This window comes from Salminus brasiliensis, chromosome 1, assembly GCF_030463535.1.
Source record: "Salminus brasiliensis chromosome 1, fSalBra1.hap2, whole genome shotgun sequence".
Classification (NCBI taxonomy): Eukaryota; Metazoa; Chordata; class Actinopteri; order Characiformes; family Bryconidae; genus Salminus; species Salminus brasiliensis.
In genome coordinates this window covers 34,211,719-34,232,579 of record NC_132878.1, presented here as the reverse complement: position 1 = coordinate 34,232,579, position 20,861 = coordinate 34,211,719, and the positions used below count along the sequence as shown (strand labels likewise).

Here is a 20,861-nt window from a genome sequence, read left to right as displayed (position 1 = left end):
TTATTGCAAAAGATTCGGATCAAGAGAACGATTCGTTCACGAGGAGCTGTTTTTATGTCCCTCTGAAGACGCATGAATGCTTTAAAACACAACAAACAGGCTGGTTTTCACTTAACCAATAGTCATCACAAAGAAAGAAAGATGTGAATCCAGAAAACCTCATACTTTTCCCCCAAAACACACAATAACGGGGTATTTCGTATTCTTATTTATAACGTTATGACAGCCGTAGATGCTAGCAGTCTTCTGGGTGGTTTTGCTGCAAAAACGCTGGCCCATTTTAATCGAAATCAATAGCACACACGGAAGGGTTTTTAACTGTGTCTCAGTTTAACAGCTCGGCACATGTCAGCAAAACAAACAAAACATATGTGCAATATTCATTTTCTCCCGTCCCTGCAATGTTTTTTTTTTTGACAGCGAACATGACTACGCAAGTGCGATCAGCGCGGCGCGCTTTGCGGATTGTAGTTCCCACAGTTGGCCGATATCACGGCGTTCGGCGGGCCCCCCGCTTCGGCAAAACTACATTTCCCAGAAAGCGTTTCGCACCAGCAAAAAAAAAAACCCTCAACGAGCCAGTGAACATTAAGCGGAGCAGACCAAAATCCCAAACAAGGAAATGGTGGGGGAATAAAGCGATCAGATTATTTAATTAATGCACGTAATAATTAATATTTTATTTTATCCTAAATTAAGAAGTATCTATGGGTCGCGATGGACTACGACTTCAAAACGAAGCTCGCCGCCGAGAGGGAGAGAGTGGAAGATCTGTTCGAATATGAAGGTTGCAAAGTGGGTCGCGGCACCTACGGGCATGTTTATAAAGCCAAGCGCAAAGACGGGTAAGGCAGCGAGCTAAAATGGCCTTGTTTCACTAAATTGGCTGCTCCAAGCACACTTTCTCCTTAGCTACGCTTGCAGGATGTGCACGGAGGCGAGAGTGTGTGTGTTTAGAGATGGGGGGGTGTAAGAAACCGAGCTCGAGTCTGGGACTGGTTTTGTTTTTATACACACGCGCGCGCGCGCACTCACACTCACATCCACATACACACACAGCGGTCCTCCCCCCAAAACGGCGCGCCGTGCTGCTGCTGCTGCTGCTGCTGTTTATTTGATCACGGTTAACGTGAAGGGAAACACACAACCTGGAGGGGATGGCTGGTTGTCTACACGTGAAGCTGGGTTTTTACTCTGGAGTTGGAGAATTCATGCCTCACAAGGCTGTCCAATAGGAGTGATCCCTGCCTCGTCTCTTATTGGACAGCCTTGACTCTGGCTTTGAGCTATCTGTCTTTAACTGTGAAACGGTAGAAGCTGCTTTACAAAGAAAGGAGGAAGAGGACCTAACTCTACTAAAGAAGTCAAAAGCAGGCTTTGACATCTGTTAAGGTGTGACTTGAATGATGTGTGTTGTTTTTTTTCACTTGCAGACAGGAGAGAGGAGTAGATTAGCTTGAGAAGTCTGAACTCAGCATCTTCTACTAATGTGTCCAGTTACTTTCTTCCTTCAGTGCTGTCTCAGTCTGAGTGTGGTTCGGTGGTGTCCAACCGCTTTGTGGAGAAGTCCAAAAAGGTAGTTCAAGTTTTTAGTAGGGATGTACCGCTACCCTTTTTTATTTCCAAACAGATACCAGGTTTTCAAGTACCCGCCGATGCCGAGTACCAATACCGATATCAACTCCATAGATGTCTAGAAATCCTCATATTTATAGTGTTCCACTTTTTTAGGTCTTTGTTCCAAATAAGATATAATAAGATTAAAAGAACTGCAGTTACTGGGCGAGCAACTGCACATTTGAAACATTTCAGAGCTGAAAAAATATGCCACAAATTGCCACAATGCAGAAACACCTGCAAGTAGGGAAGCATAATCTTGCCAAGCTTGATGAAACGGACAGCTTTTTCATCAGTGTGTAGAATTCATATTTTAAAGCAGTGAAAAAATGCCAGTTTAGAGACTAAAAGTGCTTCTGCAGCAGTTTCACGTTCAGGTACACGCCTCTATGTGTAAAGGTACTGAACTTCAGTGTGTTTCTTTTAAACAAGCTGCTTAAAATCAACTTTTGCTTTCAGAACCAGAAAAATAAACACCACATGGAATCAAAAAGTGCAGTAAATGTTTAAAAGCGGAGTTTCATTAAATGTCTGTTTAATGGTAATAACTATTTATGACTGTCTTTTACTGGTTTAAAGTATACAAACAAAAGTGTTCCATAAAAAAAGTAGATTCATGGTATCGGTGCTCTCTATTGCCGAGACTGATACTGTAAGTGTGTAAGTGTTGGTATCGGCGCTGAGTGCAACACTAGTTTTTAAAAGAGAATTCATCCGGAATTGAAAGTTCAGCATAAATAAAAAGCTAAAGATGTGAACAGTCATTCAGAGTGGTTTGTTGTAGAGCAATGTACAGCGTGTCAATTGTTTACAGTGGTGATGAATGTAAGCAGACACCTGAAAACTTAGCTACCTCGCAAAGTTACTACACAAAAGAATTATACCTACGCTGCTACAATACCTGACGTCTAAAACATTGTTTTTAACAGGCCTGAAACGTCTAAAGAGGGTGTTTCAAGGCAAAGTAGTCCCCAAAGACTTGGTTTGCAACTATAATATGTTTTTTGTTTTTACCATGTTTTACCTCAACATATTAAAGTCAGCACACATGTGTAGGTTCACTGGTGGTTTTGGAAAGTAAATGAAATGGCAAGTTGAGCGCTGTATACATGGCGACACATGGTTTCATTCACCACCACTGTGAAGAAATCAGTAAACCAGAGTTTGTAAATTTCATTAGAATGAACCCCTTGACACCAAACCACTCTAACTGACTTTGGTCACATGTCAGTTATTGAATCATACCGATGTTTTGACAAAGTGTGGAATTTCTCCTTTAAAATACTTCCGGTTTGCTCTCTCATTGGGTGAGGCTTAGCCTGTTCTGCTGAAATGATGTTTAATTATATAGTCAGTTTCTAATGCTATAGCGCGGCTGGCAGCATCGCAGTAACGCAGATACACGTGGAGAGCGGCCTAACTACATGCTTAAGTAAACATGCGTTCCCTAGGTGCAGCAATGACTGTGATGATAGGAGCACTTCTCCAAAAACCTGAGTAGAAGCTTGAGTAGAAGTAGAAAAGTAGCAGCCTGAGGAAGAACTGAGGAACCTCTCGAACTGCACTGGGACTTTACACACCAGCATCTTTAGCACAGGAGCTGCAGTTTGTAGGTGCTACTCTTCATGACGTAATAAAATCTTGGTCTAAAATTAAGTATGAAACCTCGAAAGTCAGAAGTGTGACTAATTGCACAGCACTGCTGATGGCGTCACCAGTGTAACATAAACCCAATTAAATGAATCCTTGAAGTCTTGCCATGCTCAGTACTGATTCAGTCCAATGCAATGTTTATTCTGTGTTGGTATCATTAGGAGTTCCAACAATCAGAATCGGCTTATTTATTATTTTGATTATGAAAGGCTTTTGATGTAGCTGTTTGTTCCGTTTTCCGTTTTTTAAAATGCTGGTTTGGCCCAAATAATAATTCTTACATTGAAATATAAATCTAATTAAAAACAGCTTGTGATGTGTCGTTCTTAATATTTCATCTTTGATAGTAGTTGAGGTTTGATAGTATATGACATTTCTGGGCTGATGCTGTTATCCAATATTGTTCATGTGTATACACTATATAGACAAAGTATTGGGACACCTGCTCGTTCATTGTTTCTTCTGATATCAAGGGTATTAAACTTTTGTTGGAGTAACTGTCTCTACTCTCCAGGAAAGAAGGCCTTCTACTAGATGTTGGAGCATTGCGGTGAGGATCTGATTGTATTCAGTGGCGAGAACATTAGTGAGGTCAGGGTGGTGTTATCCCCAACTCATCCCAAAAGTATTGGCTAGAGCACCAGCCATCATTCCAGAGAACACAGTTCCACTGCTCCACTGCGCAATGTTGGGGGGGGAGGGGGGGTTATAACCTGTTAATCCACACCTGGCATTAGACATGGTTTGTCTAATTCATTGGAATTCATGCTCACATATTCGGACGTATGGTGTATCTGCAGCAGCTCCTTTATGTTCTGTAAGTTGCTTCCAATGTGGCAACTTCAAGAGCCGACTTTTCACCTGCTGCCCAATACATGAATCCCACCCCTTGACAGGTGGCTTTGCTCTCTCCGGGTCAATAAAATGGCCTATCCCTTTCCCATGTCACTCACTTTGATGTTGTAATAGACCCAATGTGGGTGATGTTGCATTAGTAGCAGACCGAAAATAAATGGTTGGCTGCCTTCTGAGGAAGCATTTGCTAGCCGCCACCTTGCCAGGCCTGTTAGCGTAGGCATTGCATGAGAGGAGGGTGACCAGTCTAGAGGGTGGGAATTGGCAACTACACAGTTCTGAGAACATTTGTGAATTGCTAAAGGTCTATTAGAAACTTTGAAATTTGCAAGTATGAATGCTAGTCTGATTCCAGTAGGTGCCACTAGGTAGAAGTTAGTGTTTCGCGCTTCGAGCTTATGCTTTTTTTTTTTTCTTTCCCCCACAAGCGAAGACTGGCTGTAATTGTCACATGTAGTTCATGGTTTGGACATGAGTAATGAAAAAGTGATCATTTTATGATAAAGACGCAGCAAGTGAGAACCCGTTGAGAAATACACAACGATGATGGTGTGTGAAACCTGACTTCCTCAGTAGCTGACAGCTCGCCCACAGCAGTCAGCCCTTGTGGAGTCGGAGGCCTTGTCTTGTAGCCTGTATCTGCTGTATAGTTCACCTGAGGTCAGAGCTGAGACGTTCTCGTTTTCTCTGTTGATAGCGTTCTGCTCTACGGTTTGGTGATGGTGTTTGCCTGAGCAGCTGTTATGAAACCTAAAGTGATAGGTTTTAGGGTTTTATATAGGCAGTTGGATAGTCGTAAAGATTAAATAAGGCCAATGATTCCTTTCCTTTACCTAAGTGCCAGCGAGCCAAGACATAATGCTCTTTCACACCACCACCACCATCTCTCTCACTCTCACTCTCTCTCTCTCGTACTTTCCCCTCTGCTCTCTCGCTCAGTGACTCAGTACTCTTTCGCTCCTGCCTCGGCGTGTGTTTGTTTTCTGCACAAGGCTGAAGATTCCCACCCACTCTTTACTGCAGAAAAGCAGAAGCCTTAAGTGTAAGTGGGCTGATTTTGTACTCTTGTAAAAACTGTGGGTTCAAAGGTTTGTAGACATCTACTCATCCAGCATTTCTTTTGAAATCAAGTGTATTAATAGAGAGTTTGCCCCCCTTTACTGCATCTACCTCCTCTACTCTTCTAGAAAGGCTTTTTACATTAGATGTGGGAACATTGCTTTGAGGGTTTGATTGCTGTCAACCATGGGAGCATTAGTAAGGTCAGGTACTGATATGAGATGATTAGTTCTGGCACTCCAACTCATCTCAAAGGTATTGGACGGAGCTCAATTACTCAAAAACTCAAAAAATGGAGAATGGAGTTCCACTGGGCTTCGGCCCTGTTCTTGGGGGCGGGGGAGGGGGGGCTCTATACCCCTCTAGTCCTTGTTTTGCATTGAACATGATGACCTTAGGCTCAAGTGCAGCTTCTCTAGTGTGTCTCCCTCCATTGACAGTGCTTTTCTATGGAGATTATACAAAGTATGTGTCAGCAGTGAGTACCCCTTAAAGTGTCTGGATGCATTTGGACATGTACCGGTCAGCCATAACGTTGGTCCCCCTGAAAGGTGGTACTTTGATTTTCTTCAAAACATGAAAGTGGTCAAGCCTAAAGATCTGAGCGACTTTAACAAAGGTCAAATTGTAATTGGCTAGACGACTGGGTCAGAACTTCTCCAAAACACCAGGCAGGGCTTGGGGGCAAGGGGGGGGGGGGGTTGGGTTCTGGTATGTAGCGGTCAGTACTTCCCAAAAGGACAACCGGTGAACCGGCAATAGGGTCATGGGTGCCCCAGGCTCACTGATGCAATTCATGGAGGCCCCACCTCACAGCTTACAGGACTGAAAGGATTTGCTGCTAACGTCTTGGTGCCTGATATTGGGTTCATGCCTTGAATGGTCAGATCTGTTGTGGGGCACAAGGGGGACCTGCTCAATATTAGGCAGGTGGTGCTCATATTATGGCTTATTGGTGAATACTCTAACTGATCCTACATCAGTCCTCACTGAGCTCACGTTTAGTGCTTCTGTTTACAACTGAATACAGTGTGAAGCTATAATGAAGTTCTGCTGTATACCACAGACTAGACTCTGTAACAACTATGAACCTTTGTTTGGGTATTTCCTGTGTTTACACCGAATGCCTGTTGTGCAGTCTCATTGTGCTTGTTGGGCTTATCATTGTGTAACCTGGGAGGTGAGAAGACAAGTTCTTAAGACAGCCCAACACAATGTCAGTCAAGCTAGTGAGAGTAGGGATGCACCAATCCGGCTTTTTTAGTTCCGATACCGATATGTAAACTTTGCATATCGGTCAATATCCGATACCAGTCCGATACCATTGCTGAATTAATGAAACATATACCTGACCATGTTGGTGAGACTTAAGGCATCAAGATTGACTTACTCATTACTTTATATAATATAACAAATGAACACATAAATATAAATGTATTAGTTTCACACCAACTAATTAAAGTAAAAGGATCTGTACCATGGATCGGCCTAATTATCCGATACCCAATCCAGCAAATTTTGTTAACATCAAGACCGATATCCGATCCTAATATCGTATCGGTGCATCCCTAAGTGAGAACGTTCAAAGAAACAGAAATCATCAACCAAAACAGTTCACACAACATAACAGAACAGAGGAACATACGGTGCTTAGCAGAGAACAGTTAGCAATGATTCAAGAACAGAGCAAATACAGGAGTATAGATACTGAAGAGAAGACCTGAGACACCCGGGGAGGATAACGAGAGGGCAGGCAGGTCTACAGAGGAGGCAGGGCTAGAACAGTATAGATCGGGCAGGTCTAAGGCAGAGCTGGGGTCGCAGACAACAAACATGACGAAGACAGACTGGGGAGGGGGAGGCGATTAGCTTCCATTACCTTTGAGTGGTTTCATTGTAGCTCATACATTTGCTGTAAAACAAAAACCCAATATATCTCCCCTTGAGCTCATTGTAGGGTGACTACAGGATGGGTTTGGTGGCAGAAAATGAACAGAACCATGTTGTTCCACTCATGCTTGACTTTGACACAGAGGTCGTAGGTTTAAATTCAGGCCTTAGCAGTCTATCAGAAGGTTCTCCTCTCCTGTTATTCACAGCTTAACTTCAGGGGCAAAAAAGACCCTTTGTGGTGTTTGAAAGAAGAGAAAAAAACACATAGTGAAGCGGGTGGGAGGGTGGATGGGAAGGGGAGGGGAGGAGTGGGGGGCATGCCATACAGGCCCTCTTGACCTCGCATATTGTTCCTGTTTTTGTCTGCATGCTAACACTTGTGAGCTTGTTTGAATAGCCGGTGTTTACGTGTTGATAATGGCCTTGTCCCCTGGCGAGAGCCAGTTAAGGATGTCTGCTGTTGTTTTTGGTCTCGCTATCAGAAGTGGTCCGATAGAGCTCGGGAGCTGGTATTATTCCACACTGTGCCGGAGTCAAGCGTGCAGACTGTTAAGGAGGTGCGCTGATACTAGGCAGGTCTTCACTCTTTTTTGTTCCTTCTTCTTGTCCAGATGAATAAGATTATAGAGGAAGCAGAACTGCCATCTACTTTAGTGCTTTCTCTCTTTGATACTGATCCACTGCCCATCGCAAGTTCAGGGGCAAGTGACTTCTTTATCGCGTGGGTGCAAAGGAACATGCATTCTTAGCCTGTTAGCGTTAAATGACAGAGCAAGAAGGTTTATTTGAAGGAAAACTCAATCACAAGTCATCCGAGTCCTGCCTTGGGAACAGCACTTGGGAAATGCCACATGGTTTATTCCCTGGCGTGATGTCCGCACTCATCCGTTCCCTATGAGCCCCGAGAGATTCAGTATGTGCTGTTAAAGAGGAATTTCCATCCATGTTTCAAACATTCTGCATAATTAAATGGCTAAGAAGTAAACAAGCTCATTCAGAAAGGGTGGGAGCGAAATGCACCATTCTAAAAAAACTAGATTTGCTCACTGTGGTGAGCATAGACAGTTTCTACCCAGACATTGAGACTATGTCTATTAATGGTGTTAAAGTTACATGCAGGGTGTTGTATGGCAAAGTAGTACCCAAGGGAAAAAAGGTTCCCCTATTGACCTACTGCTATCTTATCATCATCAGCAGCAGTTACATATAAAAGCCAGAACATGCATGTAGTTTATGGGTCATTTTGGATAGTAAATAAAATATGTGAAAAACCCCTGGGTCCAGGCACCACCAATGTAAAGATGAAGAGTACCTCTACAATGAACCGGGTTAACCATCGAGCTGAGCTGATTAACCCGGTGAAGAGGTTGTAATGTAGTGGGTGATTTAGAATATGGGTGACCATGCAGACTCTGGTCAACCGGCATTCAAAGCCCCCAAACAATGGTTCCTTGTTGTTACAGAAACTAGGGTGGCCGTTGGGGCATCTGCGGTATACAGCAGAACTTCATTATAGCTTCATATTGCATGCAGAAGCATGGAAACAGAAGCACTAAATGTGAGCTTAGCTTTTTTAATACTTTCACCAATCGGCCATAACATGAGCACCACCTGCCTGAAACTGAGTAGCTTCCTCTTATGCCCCACACCAGATCATGGGCTGGGCCATACGTGTGTAAGGTGCAGGGTTTTTTTTACCATTAAACTATGTAGACATTTAGCAAATTGAGTGGTATTTAAGAACCGTGTATGAAAGGGAGTGCATGATTGAATCTTGTATTTCACGATGATGAAGACTTTAGGGAACGTGATAGCATACCCACAGTATGAACAAACAGAAGCTTTATGCCAATGAAACCTATACATGTGCTTTATCTTCTCTGACTGCAAGAGTGTTCACATTTTCAATGAAGGCGAGTTATCAACGAGTTCCTCAAACTTTGAACAGGCACCATGTACACAGCCCACCGTGAGTAACACTGCGTTATACAGTTCCTTCCTCGTGTTATGCCATGGACATGGTCGGGACCTGTGTTTTGTTGTTCTGGCTTTTGGTAAACGATGACACAGCTCAGTAATTTGCACCTACTGTTGGCTTCTGATCTGGTCAGACTACAGTGCAGTGGACAGATCTGAATCAGCACACTGAATCATCACAACACTGTGTCGCCATATTGCCAGCCTAACAGTGTTAAAAAACATTGTTCTGATTATAGAATTGCTATAATCAGGGATGGTACTTGACAGGCAGTGGCATGCAGCAGTGAAAGCACTGTTATGGTGATGGTGGTGACTTTGGCCACTGTTTTATTCTAAAATGTGTTTTGTGCGCACATTAATGTTTCCTAATATTGCTGATATTTGAGTTTTGCTGTGAATAAACGAGCGACTATTTGTGGGACAGTGTCCACGTCTGGTGTGTTCTGCTATCATATCGGGTGGCAAATGTTTGTAAAGCCACTAGCAATGATTACATCGCTGCTCGGGTCGAAAAATCTTTTTTTCCATCGTCCGCCTACCATCATAACGTCAAAGCAGAAGCTCCAGCTATTCAAAATATGACAACACCCAAACCAACAATGCAAGGCCGTTGAAGACAAACACTGTCATAAATCATGATAGATGCATATGATTGGCTCCTGTCAATCAAAAAGCAATGCAGCATAAAACTCCCCCTGATGTCCCACGTCTGCTCCTTATTACATTGTGTCACATCAGATATGATTAAAAATGCATTTCGTGGAGCCGCTAAGGTTTGTTTTTTTAATAAGTGATGATTGCATCAGCATTCTGAATCACTATCTGCACTGTACTTTCTCTCTCCTTCCTTGTTTCAGCTCCTGGTGTCGTGTTTGCTTGACTCACCCAAGTTCACCACATTCAAAACCTCGCCTCACCCTGAGGCTCACCATGTGCACGCAACCGTGGGATGTAAAGACCCAGTCTAGCCTGGCTGCATGTACTCTTAATTGCCAGTACTCAGCACCCATCAACACATGGTGCTGAATTACTGTATGTCACACGTAACCCAGCTGCGTTTGGTGTCTTTTTAGTTCATAAATGGCCTTCACTAGGGATGATACTGCGTGAGTGTGTTAGCTTAGTAATTTCCCAAGCTCTCCTGTTAAAGGGCTGGTATTACCAGTTCCATTCTAATACCTAATTTTGTCTAAATCTGTCCCTCATTAAAGCAAATTACATGACCTGTTGGCCATACAGTTTGCTGGAGTTTATGGAGACGTTGCATGGAAGTGACATGGAATACTGGTTAATACTGTTTACTGCAATATTTAAAATTTATGATGAATTTCTGTTCTAGTACACGGCCAAAATAGCTCATTGGTGTGCATTTAAGAAAGCCACAAGGTGGGGAAAAAGACAAGCCCACCATAGTGGGGAGGTTAACAACGTGAGGAGTTCAAATAAAAAAAGGGAAGCAAGCAAACCTGAATGAACCAGTCTACTAAATGTGCCTGAAAACAGTCGAAGGATCTCTCCAAGGATCATTTTCTTGTGCTCTGTGAGGCTTTATCCTCTAAACATGTGTAATTTGAGCATCAGTTATCTAGAACACTTTGCTGTGGTGTTTGGCCTTCTAGCTGATTAATATAAGCTTAGATAAGCCTAGCCGGCTACCTGGAGTCCAAACGCCTGTCTCACTTGACCTTTCTGTGACTCCCAACACCAGTCGCTGGACAAGTTTTTGTTGTCAATACTCGTGTAAGTTAGTCAGCAGGGTTAGCAGCAGCTACACTGAGCTGTCTGATGCTTGCTGGATCTGTAGCTGAGCTAGCTAAGCAAAGACTAGCTTAGCAAGTGAGCTACAGACCCAAAACCAGTCCTTTCTGTCGCTTGATCTGAGACCTCTGAAGGTGTCCTGGGGTATAGTATCAGATGTGTCTAAAGTTCTGTAAGTTGTGAGGTGGGGCCTCCAAGCATTGCCTGCCTAATGTTTTGGAGATCATCTCATCCAGTCGTCTAGCCATCACAACTAGGCTCAAAGTGGCTCAGAACTTTACACCTAATCATTTTTCCTGCTTCAACACTTCAACTATAAGAACAGTTCACTTGCTGCCTTATAAGTACATCCCACTCCTCGACAGGTGCCGTTGTAATCATATTATCAGTGTTATTTACTTCACCTGTCAGTGGTTTCATGGTTTTGGCTGACTGGTGTAAATATTAGAGATTATTATGGAAAGATTTTTTTGTGCATCCCAAAGGCATCAGTCAGCTCAAGCTGTTTTCATGTTTAATTCCGAGGAATTCAGATGTAGGATATAGGCCCTTTGTAAAAAAAAAAAAAACTTCGCTCAAGTGTATCGCATATCCGATCCAGTGTCCCTCTGATCTCTGATCCAGAGTTTCCTGCTGATATTGACCCCAAACCAATACCAGGTATTATCTCTAATCAAAACCTGTGAGTTCACATACTACCCTGCACTGGATCCAATGAAGCTCAGGGCTCATTTTTTTACACTGGTAGCGGCTGGTCAGTGTTAAGTACGGACAATACCCGCAGCCTATTCAAAAAGCAAATGGTGATGTAACCATAACAATACCTGTCATATTGCCCAGCCCTACTTCAAAGCCTTACGCTCCCGAAGCTTCCCGTTTTTGTGCCAAGACTAAAAACACTGAACCTTTCAGTCTCTCTGCTGACTATGGTGATCACTTAGGAATGTGATTTAGCTGGTAGTTTTGAAGCATTGTGAATCACGGAGTTTGTGTCAGAGAAAGCATGTGACAGACTGTGACAGACCAGAAGGATGGCACTTCTGCAGAAGCTATACTGTTGACAGTAAAATATCCTTTTCTTCTAAAAACTATCCTTGAAGGTTCCTCAAAGCACCTTAAAAGGTTTCCAGTTCCTATAGGATCTACCTTTTAATACATTGCTAAGAATAAATACATCCATAACAGTGTTAATAACCTTCCATTTAAAACTGTGGAGGAACCTTCAACCTTCTTCTAAAAACCTTTCCTTGACCTCAAAACACCCTAAGAGGTTCCCAGCTCCTGTAGGATAGCGTTGATAATGTGTACTGAGCGTCAGAATTCTTTTAACTTTATAACTCATTATTTATTATTTATTATTCAAACTCACATTGACTTTTCTTTTCCAAGCTATTATTAAAACCAAACACTGAAGCTTTTTTGTGGTTTAAAAAAGTACTGATGAGTGCTAACATCACAACAAGAAGACACTGGCAGGTGCTGGTAATAAACGTTGCCCCACACCAATGACTGCCCAATCTTTACAAGTAACCACAGCATGTGTGTCCACTCTCACAGCCCCATGACACAACCAGCTATTTGTCGTCTGGACTGGGATTTGAATCCATTACCATTCAGTTGCAGTCCCATGTCTTTTACCACTAGGATACCAGTCACCCTGTCTGTTTATTGTTAGTTCTAATGTAGTTGTATGCTGACGTTTGGGCTAGCCTGGGGACATGGCATGTTTTGTTGTTCTGGTGTAAACCAGTGTAAACAAGCTTCCATATCGCATATTTTATTAATTTGTTAATTACTTATTTATTTTATCTTTATCTTTTATCTTTTTTCCCCAGTAAAATAAATGACACATAAAATTCCATCCAATCTTTATTTTTATTGTCTCCAGTTCATTTTTGTGTTAACAAAAATAGAAATTATCACTTGACCAGGGCTGCTAAGACTTTCCTATGACTGTGGACTGTTTATGTATACATCATTTTTAGGTGTAAATTGGCTAAGTTGGGCAGCACTGTTGGTAGAATTTGTACCTAACGCTGAGTGTGTGTTTGTTTTCTGTGTCTGTAGGAAGGATGAGAAGGAGTATGCTCTGAAGCAGATTGAAGGCACTGGGATCTCTATGTCTGCCTGCCGGGAGATCGCGGTGAGTCCCGCAGCTCTTTCCAACGTCCAGGTCATTTGAAAAAAGTACGACCTTGTTTACTCTGATGGGTGTGTTGCATGTTGTTCTCCTGCCTTCAAGTTATTGGAGAATCCTGTTCGACTCTGCGTTCCAGTTTTCCCTGCCAAATGAGGTTACGAAGTCAAATGAGGGTTCAACATTCAAATTGCCACAGCCACAGGAAACGGGAAGGACAGTGGAATTAAAAAAGAAGCTTTAAGCGAGCAAAACAAATGACAAATACCCCTAAGAAAATGTCTGAGTAGAGACTGTAAATGTAAAATCAATGGAAATCAGCAACGAAATTGAGCTTATCCTGCAGCCGCAGGTGTTTCCTGTGGTATTTTCAGCTACTGAGTTAAGCAGTGAACCTAATAAATGTAGAGCTTCCAGCTGTCTGTGCAGCCTTATCAGAGAGATGCAACCCCAAGCGACAGAGAGAGACTGCAGGGTTTGTTGTCTGTTGAATGCTGATTGGAGCTGAGCTTGAGAGCACTGTGTATCTGTCTCCAAACCTCCTGCTCATCACACAACACTATGGTATCCACCTTATTCCATTAAATAATAGGAGCGGGGGGCATCTTTGTTTATTTTGTGATAGAACTTCCAGTGCTACAGCTGATCAGTTGGTGTACAGTACAAGGGCAGCGATAATAAACGAGTAGTGTAGTATAATCAGTTAGAGGATACCACAATAATGAGCAACAGAGTCAGAAAAAGTTCAGAGAGTTGTGAGGCACCATGTAACTTGCATCCACCTCCTTCCAATGACGAGCACCTGTGTCTAAGGTTGAAGGCTCTAAATGTAAAACCACCGTCCATACGCCTGCTCTTACCATTTTGTGGAGAGGAAACCGACACCAGATCATCCTTACCTAGAGAATTGGCTCAGTTGTGAATGAGTCAGCGGCTTGTAAGACTAGCTAGGTTAGCTCTTAGGTTAACATCCCTGCCTCAAGAACGCCTGACGCGTCCTCCTAACCAAAAGCAGAATCAGCTGTCAAGGATTATGGCCATGAGGTGCCCATCTCTGGAAGTTGCCAACCGGTCCTTACATTCACGCTGGAGCTTTAAGCGAAGTGCGGTCTCTCCTGAAGCTCATGGAGGCTGCTACTCCTGGCCGGGGGTTGATGATCATGACGTTGATGTTGCTGCTGTTTTTGTTGTTGTTACTGCTGCGTATTTTTCCATGGTCAGGAATGCATTTGGCCAGCTAACATTCCAACATTCTTCATGCAAGATTTTTATCAGCCTCGATCAGAGGGGTGTGACAAATGCCTAAACCATGCCTAAACCACTCTTTCACATTTCCTGGATGGTGAGAATGCCACAGTCAGGGCCTCAGTGTAATGTAGTCCGATGCGAACAGTGTGGTCACATGGACGCGATACCCTGAATAACCCTCTCCCTAATTGTACCCCAGATGTAGTCGATCCACCTCCTCGATGTGTTTGGTGCCTTTAGTTTTGCTTGGGATCTACAAGCTGGAGGTGTATGTGTAGCAATTAGCATTGTGTACTTGCCTCAAACATGTGACATTGTAAAGCAGTAGCAAAGAGCCTTGTCATCAGTAAAAGTGGACATAGGTAAAGACAGTTGAAGCTGAGGAGCTTTCTAGCTGTGCAAGATAGAAATGTTCCTCAGATGTCAAAAAACAGTAAGCAACACTGTAGCTGAGCAGTGTCTGACTCAGCTCGACCCGCCATCCTTTAAGATCCACGGATTACAAGCATCCAGGCTTTTTTCTGTACTGGCACCAAAGTGGTGGAACGAGCTTCCCCTGGGTGTCCGAACGAACCCAGACTGAAGACCCACATCTTCCGAGAATACTCTCCTTACTGATCTGTGTTTAGTAGTGTCTAAACTTAGAGATATCTTTGAATTTTTAGTCTATTTAAACTAGCTGAAGTTATTTATGAGTAAACAGTGAAGCACTTTTGTAAGTCGCTCTGGATAAGAGCGTCTGCTAAACGCCTTAAATGTAAATGTCTTGTTTCCGTACAGCTGTAGTTGCAAAGTGAGGCCAGGTAGACCTACAGATAGACCTTTCTTTAGTTTGTAAATACGAAGGGGCTAAAATGAGGTCACATACCCAACATCGGACACTGTGTTTCCACTACATATCATTTATTGCCACCACTGCTTCAGGATTTTATGAAAGGTCATATAATCGCAATGGAGAGTAGAGAGGCGATAACGCCCAACCCAGTCTTTCTAAGCACAAGAGGAAGACAGAAATAAGGAAGACAAGAACGGGTGAGATGAGGGGAATGGTAGATGAAACTAGCTAACTGTTATATATATTATATACATATATACTTTATATACGTGTGAACAATAATTGTAATAGTTCTGAATAGTTTTGCAGTGGAACGCAGTTGCAGTTGTACGGAGACAGTGCCAGTGCCACGCATCAATGCATGCACAAGCTTCAATTCCTCAGTGCGTCGGGCCATGCAACATTTCGACAGTACTTCATTAAGTTAAAGCCATATGGAGACCACAGAAAGCCACAGTACATCACATGTGACTTGACCTTTACTCACAGAAAGGCATTTTGGTAAACAAACAAAGCCTAAAGCCAAGTTACCTTAGCTAACCTTACTATGCTAGCCCTGTACAGCTCTTATCTTTCAGCTGGAAACCAGCCAGTTTGCGAAGAGGTAGTAAAGGGAGTACCACTGATAACAAGCATGATAAGTGTTGCTGACCGCTTTATCAGAGCAGCGTGTAAAAATGAACTTCCAGTGGGTGAAAGATGCCACATGTATAAATGGATCTCCCACCGCCGCAGAAAAAATAAACAAAACCTAGAGGAAACATGGAACGTGAGGGATGGATAGGATCCCCATATCAGCAGTAATACTAAGCATTTTGTGGGAAATGTCTACAGTGCAGTGGAGATGGCTAAATGCAGACTTCAGCAAAGCATTCATGCAAGTTAATGCATTAATCATGATGCCTTTTAGTTCTGTTAACATGTTCCTGTAGTTTGACCCTTTGAATAGAATGATGCTTTTTAAAGTGATACCTTCAGTAAACTATGCTGGACAATGCTCACAGGAAACCTATAGCTAGATCAGCCACTGAAAGTGAAAATAACGTTGGCACATTTCATTTTCGATTGTAGATTTGTAATGAAAAATGGTTCATTTATGTAAATGACTGTTGTTAGCAACCAAAAAAAACAGCTACCCTTGAGCTTTCATCTGAAAGGTGTAGGACAAAGTCACATGGATGCGATAACCACAATAATCCTCTCTCTAATTGTACCCCAGATGTAGTGGACCCACCAAGATCTGTTTGGTGCCTTTAGTTTTGCTTGGGGTCTACAAGCTGGAGGTGTATGTGTAGCAATTAGCACTGTGTACTTGCTGTAGCGCATGTTTATTTATATTTACTGTCCTAACGGCTTTATGAGTAGAGAGTCTGTCCTCAAATGACCTTGCAAGTGACAATCATCGGGGTCCGAGCACTATGCACCATTATGGATGCGGCAGAGCACAAATGGTAGCCAGTGTTTTTAGAAGACCTCTAATGATTTATGGATATTTGGATATGAATGTTTAGGTTTAGGTGGTCTAAGTGTTCTTCTAGAAGTGGTGCCACCCAACTACAGGAGTTTTTTTCTTTTTGCTGTGCATGAGTTTTACTGTATGAACCAGAGTGAGAAGCTAAAATTGCAGAGGATATATATGTTATACAGTTTTGCTGACACGCAAAAATCTAGTACCTCCTTCACAGGAGTCACTTTGGAGCTGTTGGTTCATTCACCATGACGTTTTTATACAGTGTAAAGAACAACTGCCAGATTCACATTTATGTCAAAAAGTGAAAAACAGCTCAAATAGATGTACAAGGTTTTTACATGACAGCGACCATATGACGAATATAGCCATTGGTGGGAAGTAAGTGAAGAAAATTAGAAACAGCGGTCTCTCTGTGGAAATTAGTATCCATCCATCCCTAGTGTGGAGTATAAATGTGTAGGAGCTCCCACGGACAGGTAGGTATATGTGTGTGTGTGTGTGTGTGGGTGTGTTTGTTGTAACATTTAAGTGTGTGGAACAGAGGTCTTATGTAAGAGTCTGCATTCCTTTCTGCTCAAAACAGAATGCCAGCAACCATGAGTGGTCAAACACACACACACACACACACACACACACAAACACATACACACACACACACACATGCACACACATATTTGGGAAACAGAAATGCCAGTATTTTTTACCAGGCACAGTTTTGACAAATACACATGAGTACACACACACACACACACACACACACACACATTAAAATGTAGCCACAGTGTTTGACATAACACTGCCCTGAGAGCTAGATATTGATATTTTATCTGTCATGGAAACATTGCTGGTTTGTTACTCGTCTCTCTGAGCACGGCATCAGCACACAGGATTATTAACTCTGCTTGCTGCTGCAGTGCTGTTAGCCCAGCGCTGTCAAGACCTGGCATTTCTGCTGCATGTGACCAGCTGTGTGTACTTCGAGTGGAGCCAGGGTTTGGTCTTTTACTAGAACATATACAAATATATTAAATTAGACCAACGGAAATTGCTCTCAAATCTCTCCCTGTCCTTGACGTAATGTCTCTTCAGCACATTGACGATGCACTGTTCAAAGCTTTTCACTCAGTGCTCGTTCCAGTAGCGGCAGAGCAGCTTATTTTATGGAGCAGTAAAATATGAATGGAACAGACTGAACCAAAACTGTTTGATTTGTTACCCTGGGAGATCCAATAGGGGGCGCTAGTAGTTCCAGATGTACAGACATACCCTGTTTGGTATGAAAAGTAAAAATGCGTAGGAAAAGCTTGCGCATCTTTACTAGAATGTATGCCAACAGGATACTACATTGCCTAATACTGAGGAAACTGTCCTGTTGTATTTGGGACTGTGATGTCGTTAGCCCTCTAGTAAGGAATACATTAAGTTACATTAAGTACATTAAGAGCTGCTGTATTACAGAACTCAGTGAGGATAGTAACAGTACCAGGTACACCAGCATCAGCAATAATGATGTGAGCAGGAAGGGCTACTGAATATTCAAATCTCATTCTTTTATTTGTTCTCAGAATTATGGAAAATCTTCAGTTTTTACAATATCTTGTGTAAATAACAATTTAGGTATACCTTTCTATTTGATCAGTGCAGCTATGAAGGTCTGTCCGGTAGCTAGAAGTAATGTCCGGTAGGCCTGGGCGGTAACGTAAACGTAGACAAATGATTATCGTCTGCGGAAATTATGAAATCAAGGCAGTAAACATTATTATCCCAGTATTATTAAGAAGCATCTCATGAGATAGTTACAGTCCCTTTCATCTATTTCAGCCATCTGGCACCAGCCATCTGTTTTCCTGTTGCACTGGGCAATGGCCAACAAAATGACGTAATTACGGAAATAAATGACAACTGCAGATGTTCGCCATGGCGTGAACAAGGCATGTGATTGGTCGGTGGTTAAACGGCAGTATTTCACCTCATGCAATACTTTTAATTATTGAAATGACCACTGAATGTCATAGCGCCACCTGCAGTACTGGAGCAGTCAAAACAGAAATGCTTGTAATCTCGTTACGGTGGATTCGCGCAACCTCACGTAAACCTTGCGAGCTTTGTTTCGCTGGAAGTATACAGAGGCCTTCAATGGTAGAGCAATCGAGAATTAAACAACAGCAAAATTTCATTACGGAAACAGGGTAGGTGGAAGCACAGGATAGGTGTTTCTAATAAAGTGGCCAATGAGTGTAAGCACAAGGTGGGTGTTTCTAATACTGAAACCTGTGTGCGTGTGTGTGTGTGTGTGTATATTTACTGTATGTTCTGTATGTACATATATTTTTTTAGGTTGTAGGCCATTTTCATCCTGTTCTCCAGAGCATAGTGGTGCTCCATGTGACATCCGCAGCTGTAAAGCTCTCTATAGGCTAATGTGCACACTCAACTGTATTGACCTGGCTTAAGTGCTCATCCAGTCCCACAAACACCCCTCTCACAAACTCTCACACACGCGCGCCTGATATAACCAAAGCGGAACAGAACATTGTGGTTTCCAAGTGATGTGTTCAGCCTCTGTTTCTAAATGCCAGACTGGAGCCATGTGAAACGATCGTCACAAAACAAAAGGGAATGCTCACGTAAGCAAGAGAGAGACAGACAGACAGACAGACAGAAGCACTACACTCTTAACAGTAAAGATGCTACAAATGGTTCCTTGAGCGATGCCATAAAAGAACAACTGTTGGTTCCATAAAGAACCTTGTTTGATTTAGAGAAGACCCTTCACACTCGCACATCTCCTAAGAAGATTCGCTTGATGTGAAGGCTCTTCTTCACATTACAGTCACACGTCTCTACCAACAAGGTTCTTAATGAAGCCCAAAGTGGTTCTTCTATGTAGGTAAACTGATAAACAGATAAACATTGCCCTAAAATGATACTGAAGAATGGCAAACCACCTGAAAAATGAAATAAAACAGGCCATAATATCTGAACCTTTATAAAACTATCACTGAAATGCTCTGTTTTACCAGCGGGAGAACCCAGGGGCTGGGAGCTGATGGGTCAGGGAGGAGAGTCAGACTGGATTATAAGATATTAAACGCACAGAATTTTACCTTGCTACACAGTAACTTAACTGACTTTATCATTACAAATATCAGGAGGTGTCCTGATCTGTTCCATTCGAGCTGATCCAGGCCTATTTTAATCGAATGTTGTCTATTTTGAGCCTGATCCATATACGATCCTTTGTTTTTACTGCTGGGCCGCTGTGGCTGAACAGTTGCACAATAGGCACACGGCTTTCTGCCATGTGAATGCAGTGAGCTGCATCAATTCAAAATCACCAGACATGGCACTTCCCTGTCTGGGAAAAATAACCCAGTATGTCTGCGGTATAGAACATGAAAACTCAAATATCGGCAGTTCAGTTTTGACTGCATTTGAGGAAGCCACCTTTTCATACACTGGCTGTATGTCTATTTTCGCCCATGCCAGCAAATACGGTAAAACAAAGTCACGTTTTCACTCTTGAATTAGGCTAGTTAAAAGCAAAACTGCTAAGGGATGAGCAGCGGGACTAGCTAGCATAGCTTAAGAGCGCATATAAAACCGAGAGAGGATTTCACTTCATCGTTTAAAGCTATCTAGAAGTCAAATGACCAAGAGGATCAGTCAGATGGTATTCTAATGTTTTAGGCATACTACATTAGGGATGTACACTTGTGGGGTAAAACTGATACAGAATATGAACACTGCGCCACAAGAGGCAACCCTGTCACGCATCTGCAGCGCCATCACTGTGAAGAGTGAAGAGCAGAGTTCTATTAGTGTGAGGTGTGGGAATCTCACATAGACATAGGCTGAGTGTAAAGAGAAGAACTCTTCAATTAAATCAACGTCAGAACGACTCCACTATTCACTTTTACTGTGAAACATGATAAAATAAAAACAAAACCCAGACATTTTCAAAATAAAAGTCACTAATACAAACAGACCATGTCTAAATAAAAGTCACTAATACAAATGAAAAAACAGAGCATGTCAAAATAAGTCAATAATACAAACGACAAAACAGATTTGAATTCTTTGGAACCAAAAGGTAAAATTACTGTCTCACATTTATGACCTTTTTTTGTGATGATCTGAGAAATTATGGGAACTGAAAACTGGTTAAAACAAATTTACTTTTGTTATATTTTATTGCTGCTACTTTTTACATCCTTGGTTTAACATTTTGGCAGATAAAATATATTTGAGTTTAAATAAATATTTTATATTAGAAGGAAAGTTTATTAAAACAGTGGGTTTTTAAATAAATCAGTCTTCATTGCCTCTTAGCAAATGCATAAAACAACCTCAAG

The 20,861-nt window shown here is 42.3% G+C and overlaps 1 protein-coding gene across 3 annotated transcripts in view; it reads left to right on the top strand.

Annotated features, from left to right (window-relative positions):
- The first annotated feature begins 583 nt into the window (after nucleotides 1–583).
- cdk19 (cyclin dependent kinase 19) overlaps nucleotides 584–20,861 on the top strand; it is an 84,569-nt gene continuing 64,291 nt past the window's right edge. For 2 of the 3 annotated variants that reach the window (XM_072678278.1, XM_072678298.1), the window contains exons 1-2: nucleotides 584–845; nucleotides 12,883–12,988. In XM_072678278.1, coding sequence (XP_072534379.1) covers nucleotides 718–845; nucleotides 12,883–12,988 — 234 coding nt within the window. In that variant the 5' untranslated portion in view covers nucleotides 584–717. The remainder of the gene's footprint in view (nucleotides 846–12,882; nucleotides 12,989–20,861) is intronic. The other variant, XM_072678287.1, reaches the window with a different exon arrangement.